General features: G+C 38.5%; 2 protein-coding genes and 1 non-coding gene across 4 annotated transcripts; 1 reads left to right on the plus strand and 2 right to left on the minus strand.

The window, feature by feature from the left end:
• Positions 1–135: 135 nt before the first annotated feature.
• On the minus strand, positions 136–4,385 carry LOC103382877 (aldose reductase-related protein 2-like). 2 transcript variants are annotated; one of them, XM_017034742.2, is made up of 10 exons: positions 3,708–4,385; positions 2,848–3,006; positions 2,655–2,771; positions 2,440–2,517; positions 2,172–2,294; positions 1,477–1,583; positions 1,312–1,393; positions 1,081–1,164; positions 920–1,002; positions 136–795 (listed from the first exon to the last, which is right to left on the minus strand). In XM_017034742.2, exons 1-10 carry the CDS (start codon positions 3,771–3,773, stop codon positions 753–755), a joined length of 942 nt encoding a protein of 313 aa, XP_016890231.1. In that variant the 5' UTR covers positions 3,774–4,385; the 3' UTR covers positions 136–752. The 2 variants fall into 2 exon arrangements, with proteins under 2 accessions (XP_016890231.1, XP_024913809.1); XM_025058041.1 differs by lacking the exons at positions 2,848–3,006; positions 3,708–4,385 and having other exon boundaries at positions 2,440–2,488; positions 2,655–2,736.
• A 149-nt stretch (positions 4,386–4,534) lies between these two features.
• LOC107988900 (aldose reductase-like) lies at positions 4,535–8,701 on the minus strand. Its single transcript, XM_017034741.2, has 10 exons — positions 8,478–8,701; positions 7,582–7,749; positions 7,185–7,301; positions 6,982–7,059; positions 6,727–6,849; positions 5,590–5,696; positions 5,359–5,440; positions 5,169–5,252; positions 4,992–5,074; positions 4,535–4,905 (listed from the first exon to the last, which is right to left on the minus strand). The coding sequence occupies exons 1-10, from the start codon at positions 8,541–8,543 to the stop codon at positions 4,863–4,865; spliced, it is 951 nt and encodes a 316-aa protein (XP_016890230.1). The 5' UTR covers positions 8,544–8,701; the 3' UTR covers positions 4,535–4,862.
• Positions 8,702–9,089: 388 nt separating this feature from the next.
• On the plus strand, positions 9,090–9,161 carry trnad-guc (transfer RNA aspartic acid (anticodon GUC)). The gene has a single exon. It is a non-coding gene; the product is annotated as a tRNA-Asp (tRNA).
• The last annotated feature ends 1,750 nt before the right edge of the window (positions 9,162–10,911 follow it).

Here is a 10,911-nt window from a genome sequence, read left to right on the forward strand (position 1 = left end):
CTAGCTATATGCTGCCAACTAGCGGAAACATATTGAATTGTTCTGCCTGTCAAAAGTGTTTCCAGTCCATTAATTACAGCAGAGGTGTCAAACTTTAAATTCACAGAGGGCCAAAATGAAAAACTGGAGCAAAGTCGCGGACTGAAATTAATATTTATTGAAAAATTTACGGCAGTTTTACCTTCTCACCAGATGTATAATGCAGATTTTTTCATATTTAGTTTTGTGTAAATATTAAATCTGGAATAACCAAAGTTTAATATTATAAACACATGATACATTCAATTGGAAATAAAACACACATCAATAGTATTTGTTTCTTTTTGTGTCTCTTTATCTGTGGCCTCTGTCTGGTTATTTTAATGTAAACACTCAACTGAAGCAGACAGTCAAGACCATCATAAAAATGAGTATTACGTAATTAGAACATGACACTTTTTTATCAGATGAGGGTCGGGTACATCATGGACAGCCACACATACTGTAGAGTTAATTTAAAATGGTCGATTTAAAATGTATTCAATTAACCCTAGCCTGCGGGAAAAAATGTGGGAGGGACCTGAGACCTACACAGAGAAATCTAAAAACCATTAAACCTGTAAAAAAAAAACCATAAAAAATGTAGTGTTTGTGACCTTCATATTGTCTAAAAATACATTCTATAAAGCCATAGCAATTGCATTCGTTCTAAGGAACAAGGCAAATCTCAACGCTGCGGCGCTAAAACTCTCTCTTTTTCCCACACTCTTTTTTCAGTATTCCGCATTAAACGGAAAGTTCTTGTGGTTGGTGCCCCTATAGAGAGAGCGGGAGAGAGAGAGAGAGAGAGAGAAAGAGAGAGAGAGAACGATTTTCCAGTGGGTCTTCTCAGCAGTGCGACAAAAGTATTATTTAGCTGGATACATGAACACAGTCTCACCAATGCATGGTGAAGGCTCTCCAGTTCTGGTTGAATCCCAACAGTGTTTTCATTTCCTCCTTAGTTAGTTCAAAGTCAAAGACCTGAAAAACGTTAAACCTCAGTTCTCATGCAGGGCTGTGACAAAAACATGGAAAATATAAATGTTTCTGACTTGTTACTTGGAAATTCTCCTCAATGCGCCGAGGATTGACAGACTTGGGGATGGTAATCAAATTTCGCTGGATGTGAAAGCGGATCAGGACCTGAGAGGAACGCACATAAAAATGGATAAAGGTTCTTAAAATAATACCTCCTACATGCTATTAAAAATAAAAGTCAGATTCAGGTAAAGTATGTCACCACAACTTAGACATTTCTTTTGGTCATTTCAGTTTTTGTTTTATCTGTACCTGAGCTGTTGTCTTCTTGTGCTTTTCTGCTATAGCTTTAATTTCTGGATTCTCCAGAAGTGGCTTGTCATCTGCTGAAGCCCTGCAATTGAAATACAAACTCATTTTCAGCACATACACATTATATTTTCTGACACTTATGGGAAACAAAAAGTGCTTACTGACCAGGGTCTGCCAGGAGAGCCCAGGGGGCTGTAGGCTGTCACTGAGATGCCCTTTGAGTGGCAGTAGTTGATCAGCTTCTCCTGGGTCAGGTACGGGTGGCACTCCACCTAGTGGTTGAAACACACAGCTGTTAGGACCCCATCAATCGATTTGCTTAAGGCGGTGGCGGCTTAGTGGTTAAGGAAGCGGACTTGGATCCGGAATGCTTCACCAGCTGCCAAGTTACCACTGAGGTGCTCTGAGCATGGCACCGTCACCACACACTGCTCCACAGGCGCTTAAAGCTGCCCACTGTTCACTTTAGTGATGGGTTAACAGCAGAGGTCACATTTAGTTGTGTGTAGTGGTGTTCTGTGTCACAATGACAAGGAGTTCACTTTTTCCCCCCACTTACTTTAATTCTATTATATCAACAAACTGGAACATTATTACACATAAAGGGAGTTAATAGTATTTTGGAAATAGTACCTTTGACTTCAACCTTGGTAATATGTAATAACTAGCTCTTTAAGTAATGGCTAAGCATAGGTAGCATGAGGCCAACAGGCTAAAACGATCAGGACAGGAACCAGTGGTAGTCCATCTGGTGGTTGAAACATGCAGGTTTTTGTCTCTGTGATGTAATACACAACGAAACAACACAAAAAGGGACTTTATAAAGAAACTCTGACAAGAACACTGCCAGGGCATCTCACCTGGTTGTTAGCAGGCTGGTATTTGAGGCCCGGCTTGTTAAGAATGGCTTCAATCTGCTCATGGTTAAAGTTGGAGACACCGATAGCTTTGACCAAACCGGCGTCAACCAGTTCTTCCATAGCCTGCAAAATATCACATACTTAAATTATCAAAGCGGCACATTCTCTTTGAAACGATAGGTTTTCATTAGTTCCTTTCATTATCAAGTCTGCTCTACAATTATTATAAGTTAGTTTAACCTGAATTTGTTTTATGGTAAACCCTCACCTCCCAAGTCTCCAGGAAGTCAACGTCATCACCGAATGCCTTTCCGTCACTGTCAAGGGGCATATCAACATCACCAGGCTGTTAAAAAAATAAAATAAATAAAAATATATATTTTTAACAGCCATAAGGTTTACACCATAACACAAGTAGAAGGCCTACCTTCAGACTCTCTATATTATTTTGATAAATGACTAGTGTAAAAAGTCTGTACCTACCTTGAAACTAATGGGACAATGCATCAGATACAGGTCCAGATAGTCCAGTTTCAGGTCACTAAGAGTCTTCTCACAGGCCGGCCTCACCATGGACTTCCGGTGGAAAGTGTTCCACAGCTTTATGTTTAAAAGGAAATGCTGTCAGTTAACAGCATGTGAAATCAGTAATAACAAAAACCCACCAACAACTCACCTTGCTGACAATGAAAAGCTCCTCTCTCGTCACCACTCCTTCTTTTATCATGGCATCAATACTCTCTCCAACCTCAGTCTCGTTGTGGTAAACATATGCTCCATCGATGTGTCTGTAACCTGCAGCGATGGCTGTTTTCACCGCGTCCTTGCATTTACTCTAATATAAAACAGCAGGTCAGTGGTATCAATTCAGTAAATTGAGATTTGTATTAAGAAGTCACACAATGGTACAGTAAAGGTATAATAAAGAACAACATGTTACATTTACCTTACCCAATATATCCACTGGGCAACTATTATTTTGATAAAGCAGTCTGTCTCATTTAAAAAGTATTCTGTTTCTCTATTAGGAAGTAATATTTATTGACATTACACTGATTTACTGCATACCTGGTAAATCAAGTTGTCTTAGTTTAGACAATCGGCGTCTGTTTGAAAGTAGACAATTTTGACGGTCAGCAATAAATGAAAATTATTGAAAATGAAAAGTTTTTTTGGCAAATGAATGACGTCATTATAGTACATAAAATAAAGCTGCAAAAAACTAAAACCAAGGTTTTTTTGGCAAATGAATGACGTCAGTATAGTAGATAAAATAAAGCTGCAAAAAACTAAAACGTTTTTATTTTTCACTAATGCGTCAAATGACCTATTAGAGTATTAAAATTTAAGTCGAAATTTTAAATGGTACTTTTTTAAAAGCAACTTTTTTGGATTTATTTGATTTTTACTTTTAATGTCCATAATCAACATCGCTTCTGTAGCGCTTTACACAGTGAGCTATCTTGCTAACAGGCTAACTGGGTTAAATTTAGTCGAGTAGTAGGCGGAATAAAGTGGGTGAAAATCAGAACTCACCTTCCACGTCCCGAGTCCGACAATTGGCATTAGAGCACCGGTGTTCAGCTTAACTGTCGTCGCCATTTCTCCAAAGGACAAGCCGAGTCAGCGGGGTTGACAGAGGATATGTAAAGGAACAGGTTCTTTAATACGAGTAAAATTAAGGGCGGGGTTGAGTTTACAAACGTAACCTCTGTAGGTGGACCGCAGCATAAGGAGAGTTCTGGAAAAAAAAGACTATAGGGTGGAAATGTTTGGATACTAAAATAAGGTCAAGTAGGTGGGAATGATGTAACTTTTGACTATCCACTAAAACTGAAACGGCTATTAATTTACACAGCATCGTAAAAGATAATTGGCTAAATATATTAACGTAGCAGACTTTAAAGAGATGTTTTTATGTCTCAAAGGCAACCACTAACTGGTGTTAAGTAGTGTAATTTTTATTTGTTGCGGTAGCATCTTGTTGTCGTCCGTGTAAACGGCGCCCTCTTGTGGCCATAAAAATGTAGTACAGTATGCTTTTGACAAACGGGTCACTCAAGAATTAAAACTCACAGGGCTGGCCACTACCTAAAAGTGTTGCGTATAGTCCGGAAAATATTGTTATTGTCCAAGTTGGGTAAAAGTGTTTCGACTATTACTAAATGCCTTTGTAAACGGGCTTTATAATAATTATAAATATAATTATTTGTATTTGCTTTTTTTTTTTTTTTGAAGAGCAGCAGCAGGGTTAACACCAGATAATGAATAACCGGCAGTTGAGTCTTAGCCTTGTTTAAACAGCAACTCAACCCAATGACTTCTGAATACACAATAAAGCCACACCTGAAGCATAAACAACATAATGCCACCTTGTTTTATTTTTTTCTTTGCCACAACAACATTTGAACACACTACACATTTGCCTACTTGCCTAACTTGAAGTCAGTGCCACTTGTTAGCAGCGTGGCTTTGGTTGAAACACCTTGCTAATATTCAAATTACTTTCTTTGTAATCTATATTTAGCAGAGCAGCCTACGCCTCCGCTGCTATATTTCAGTGTTGCTTATGACAAAAGTACAGGGAGTGCTCAAGACTTTTAGAAGTGGTGCAGTGTGAACCGCCCTTCGAAAGAACAAGGAAAGTAACAGGTCTCGTTCCTTACTGTGGGAGATCAGTGTTTCCTCCTCTCAGTATTCAGCGTGGAATGGGTAGTCCTTGTGCTTTATGCCCCTGTGAATAAAAAGTGTATAATTTAACACATGAGAATCCGTTTGAAAAGAGCAACAACAGACACAGCGGTGGTTAAGAAGTCTCACTCCAGTAGTGGGCAGGCTCTCCAGTTCCTGTTAAATCCTGAAATAGTTTTCATTTCATCCTCGGTGAGTTCAAAGTCAAACACCTGCAACAACATAAAAAAACCAAGTCTTAATACACAGGTCAGAAACAGGGGAGGGTAATCCCAGATTATACCCACAGAAATGTTGGCTAATTACTTGGAAATTCTCCTGAATGCGCTGAGGGGTGACAGACTTGGGGATTGCGATCACGTTCCTCTGGACATGAAAGCGGATTAGCACCTGGGAGAGAAGGAGAGACAGTTACAGAAGGACATCATTTAGGACCAATGTGTTCAATGCACAGAACTGTCTCATCTGCAACGCACTTCTGCTTCAGTGCCAGTACCTGAGCCGGTGTCTTATTGTGCTTTTCGGCGATGGCCTTAATGCTGGGACTCCCCAGAAGAGGTGGGTCATCTGGTGAAGCCCTGCAATGAAAACAGCATTTTACTAAAACCATTTCATTTTTTTAAAAGTCTGAATTGTTTGCTCCACTTTTGTGTTTTCATCGACAGGTTAAGTATGTTTTTGTACAGAAAAGTTCAACGGTCCGACTTCTCTCTTTCTTTTTACTGACCAGGCTCTGTCAGGAGAGCCCAGGGGGCTGTAGGCTGTCACTGAGATGCCCTTTGAGTGGCAGTAGTTGATCAGCTTCTCCTGGGTCAGGTACGGGTGGCACTCCACCTAGTGGTTAAAACACACACGTATTAAGAAGCCATCAATAGATTTGAAGCCAACTTTGCTTTAACACAATAAGAGGCTGTCAGGTCAAGACTGGAGATATTTTCGACAAAAACACATTTTACATCAGTTCATCTCTTTTTCTCAAATCCACGGTGTATATTTTACAGTGACCTGAAACGTATTTTGACTAAATATACTGGAGACTAGAACCCCACCTAAAGATGCTGTGTTAAAAAAAACAGGCTTATGTTGATGATTGTTTACGCAGTAATTACAAAAAAAAAACAACAACAACAAAAAAAAAACGCACAAAACAATCGAATAGGCAAGTGTGCAACTGTTTTACGCCTTTCTCAAAAAACAAGCGGGAATAAACAAACAGGCAGGTGTTTTCATTTGAATGTTATTTGCATTATTCTGCATAAAAGGAAAACGTAGAACCTAGTTTTTGTTGGAGTAAAGAAAAAAAAAGTGCCCTTGACTGCCCCTTGTGTCGACACCTGGCAACGATCAAGACAACACTGCTGCTGAAGATTATTCTACTGCAACATATACTTTGTGTTATCTCATTTCACATCCATTTTCTAATTATACTTGCAGAGAACACATAATAAAAATATAAACTACAAAATTGAAAACCTCCAATAAGGTTTTTTCGTTAGTATTAATAGCTTTAATCATTGCTATATAATATGGTTTACTGGTAATAATATGAAAAGTCTATTGTGTGTTTGTGTATTTACACAGTGACAATGCAGAAAGACTGGTTGGGTGGTGGCCTTAATAATGTAATAACCAACACAAACAAACAGAGACATTCATTGGGGCAGATGGTTCTGAAGCAGCCAAGATTAAAGGTCACTGCGGCTCAGTGTTCCTGCCTGAGGGGATACTGTCAGGAATTAAATTAGATTGTTTCTCTGGCTTGACATCAGAGGAGTGATCTGGTTTTCATTTTACTCACAGGAAAAAGACTCCAACAAGACTTGTCTAATGAAAAAGCTCCTCCTGTCGTAGTGTGAAGAAGTACCTGGTTGTTTGCAGGTTTGTATTTAAGCCCAGGCTTGTTGAGAACAGCTTCAATCTGCTCACGGTTGAAGTTGGAGATGCCGATAGCTTTGACCAAACCAGCATCAACTAGTTCCTCCATTCCCTGAAAAAAAAAACAACCCATATATTATATAAGTGTCATTGAATCCCTTTTATTTGGTTACAATTTCGTGAAAAGTTGTTCTCTAATATTTTAATTGTGAAAGCAAAGGGCTGTAGCAGAATGTAAGCTCACCTCCCAAGTCTCAGTGAGGTCAGAGTCATCACCAATGACTTTTTCTTCATCGTCCAAAGGGAAGTCATCGCTGCCGGGCTGTAACAGTAGAGAATAATAGTCGAGTTGGAGGATGATTCTCACAAAAATTTTAGGAATCTTATCTTCATTATAGGAATCTTAGGAATCTTCCTATAATGAGAAAAAAAAAAAAATTCAACTACCTTCAGACCTAAGGGCCAATGCACTAGATACAGGTCCAGGTAGTCCAGTTTCAGATCACTGAGGGTCTTCTCACAAGCTCCCCTCACCAAGGACTTCTTATGATAAGTACACCACAGCTTTAAATAATAAAACAGAGGTTGTAGTATCAAAACTCAACAGCAGGAGAAACATAAACAAAGTACGAATCCACAATTCAAACAATAAAAACTGGTTTAACTCTGAGGACAACAAGTAACATACGGTAATTAAACCATAATGATGAGACAAAACATATTATTGGCTGACGACGGAATTCAAAAATCCCGTACAAGCATTAACAGTAGCAAAAACTAATAACAATAATACAAAAATGTTCATCACAGCACAACTGCAACATCTGTGATTTAATTGTCTCACCTTGCTGACGATAAAAAGATCTTCTCTCTTCACCACGCCCTCCCGGATCATGGCATTAACACCTTCTCCCACCTCAGCTTCATTCTGGTAAATATACGCTCCATCAATGTGTCTGTAACCTGCAGCGATCGCAGCTTTTACAGCTTCTGTCACCTGACCAGGGGCAGACTGATACAACGCAACAAGTTAGTTTCTTAAGAAAAAAATGGACAGTTGGACAGTTTTAATTACTTATTGGTGAGCCATTGCTGGACTGTGAACCCTACTTTGGTTAGACTTAACCAGAACAAAAGAACCCTTTTTTCCCCTCATTGAATACACCTGATTATAACAACACTTTACTTTTATTTTTATTACCTGTCACAAGAGCCTTAAGTTTAGTTAATTAAAAAACGTTAAATATTTTTTCCCTATCGAGTTAAACGTAATTTGACCCTAAACGGGAACGTCAGTAGTTTCAGCTGCGTTAAAAAAGAAAAAAAAAATCACAACGAATTTGCTTAAGCACCTTTCTTTTATATACAATATTCCACATTAGAGACAATATTGCACACCAAGACAATAGCACTAAAAAATAAAATATAGTATGTCTTTTAAAAAGGACAAACGAAAAATGTAAACACCATCACTTTAGCTGAGTTTGGGCACTCATAAAAGTCGCAGTCCGTATTCAAAAGTCTGGTGGCGAATAGGTGAAATAATACCCTATTAAATAAATCGTGCATTAATTATCGTGCATCCATGTTCAGATTTTAAGCTACCTAAGGCTTAAAGGTTCATTCGCGACTTATCCAACCATATAGGGCTACTTTGGACAAGGCTAACTAGCTCCGAGGCTAACAAGTTAATTATTACCCAATACCAGACTGGAAATAGGAAGATAATATTGAACTTACCTTCCATGTCCCCAGGCCGACTATTGGCATTTCAGCACCGGTGTTTAGTTTCACTGTTGTCGCCATTTCTCCAGCAGACGACCCTCGTTTCAGTGCAGCCGAGTAAGGTTTATGGTACAGAATTTCACTGCCTCATTTGAGTGCCAACAATCCACCCCAGAGGCGAGAGTTGGTACTGAAATAACACAAAACCCCTTTAAATGAAAGCAGGTGACAAAAATGGAAGGAAGTAAAGTGAACTGCTTGTCATTGTGACACAGCGCACCACTGCACACAACGAAATGTGACTTCTGCTTTTTCACCAAAGTGAACAGTGGGCAGCTTTAAGCGCCCGGGGAATAGTGTACAGCCAAGTAACAAATTTGATGTTATTTTAGGCATATGTTAAGTCATAACATAATACTCAATGAGACCAGAACATGTGCAAACATTGAAATAGTGGTATAACTACCGAACAATCGCGATAAGGCTCAACAGCTACATTCTAAGCTACGAAAGTGCACGGATTCCATATCGAAAACACTGACAATAGATAATAGAAAACCAACAGAAGAACTCCAGCATATAAGTATTGCAAACGATATAATCGACTCATCAACGTGCATGCACGTCTCCTCGTTAGTATAGTGGTAAGTATCCCCGCCTGTCACGCGGGAGACCGGGGTTCGATTCCCCGACGGGGAGTTACTACTTTTTCTTTTTCTTTTTTGGTATACTATATTAATTTAGACTGATTTGTCCAGACATCAGTAAATAATGACAGCAAAGCTCAATGACGCATTCATTCATCATAAAAACGTTATACATATAGGTTAAAACAACCATTGTCATCATTTTATCAGGGACATTTAAAAGCAACCAGCTGTTAGCTGTTGGTTTTGCAAATTTTCTTTTCTTTTTTTTTTTTTGTTGAACTTAACGTTAGAGAAAATTGCTTGAGCATTACCCGTATCGTGCACATTTGTGGAATAAGAAATACAAAGTAACGTTGCTGTTGGCTAAATACCACTAGAGGTCGCCATTACTGTATTTTCTAGATACCCAGTATGATAAGCTCACACAATTTTAAAAACACAAGGTTTGCAACAACGCAACCGTTATTCTCATACGACGTGTAGCCCAAAGGCTGAAAGACAAATTATACTCTTTAACCTAACGTTCATTTAAGTCAAAATACCTCTGCAAGTGATGTTTGAAATAAGAATAACCTCTCTGTAGAACCCAAATCAAGTTAATTTCAAACGTTGTCTCCCTTTGAGACATAAACTTACAAAAAGTGGTTAGTGGAATGTCTTAATAAAATAATAATAATAAAAACAAATAAACAACAAAAATTGATTGTAAAATTTTTATTTTTTTTTATTTTTAGTTAAGTTAGTTAAGCGACATTTAAATACAGAATAGACAACACATTAACGAATTGGAAAACAAACATAAATTCCATAACTGTCACTAATATACTAACATCACAGGGTTTTTCTGGTATTGAAGTCCTGTATAAGATTTATCTAGTACACCACAAGAGGACGCCAATAGCACACTAAGCCAATGTACGACGTTACGAAATATTCTCTTCCTATAATGAGATTTCTTAATAATTTATTTCATGTGGAATGTTGCAAATTTTTAACTTTTAAAAATAAAAAACCAAACACAAAAAACCCTGATTACATACCGTGCCAAGCAATAACTCTTTAAAAACCTCTTTATTACTTTAACCACAACTTCCCCTCATATCGTTAGATTCAAACAGTAAAGGAGAAGTTTACCCGTGCAAATGTGCACAAAGAGACCAAACTTTAACCTTAAGGACACAACTGAAAGAGGAAACAATCAAGACCTGTTTCTTTTTTTGTGTGTGTCAAAATCACATAAAACCTCACAAACCTTTGACTTCGTGATAAGAACAGAAGAGAGCGATAAAGACCAACGTGAAAAACAACGATATGAAAGCCAGTAGCCAGTGTGTACCTTGCAACAGTTCCTGCTAAACTTTTTGCGTCTTCTGATCTTTTTCTCCCTGCTGGAAGCTGGGTTTTTCAGACCCCGTCTGCTCTGATCTAACTTCAGACACTGAAGGATCCTTTCCCAGCCTGCAACCTGTCAAAGTGTCCCAAGAATCAAACACTGTCGCATGCTGTCATGATCAAAAAAAGCCTCAGGTAAACCAGACAAATGCAGCACTAGACATTCCTTAAAAGAAAGGGCAGCAGGGCTCTGCAGATGCTCTTATTTTGTGATGGCGCCATTTGACTGTGCTGTGTGGATCAATCAGAGTGATGGAGGAGAAGACAAGTGGCCAGGCATTTGATGGCACAACAGAGGCTTGGAGGAGGAAAAAAAAAAAAAAAACTCAAGACCTCAGGGAAAAAATTGGACTGGAAGTACTGACGGGTGTGGATAAAGTTGATTTCACAAATAAATTGAAAATACA

This window comes from Cynoglossus semilaevis, chromosome 8 (genome assembly GCF_000523025.1).
Source record: "Cynoglossus semilaevis isolate Cse_v1.0 chromosome 8, Cse_v1.0, whole genome shotgun sequence".
NCBI lineage: Eukaryota > Metazoa > Chordata > Actinopteri > Pleuronectiformes > Cynoglossidae > Cynoglossus > Cynoglossus semilaevis.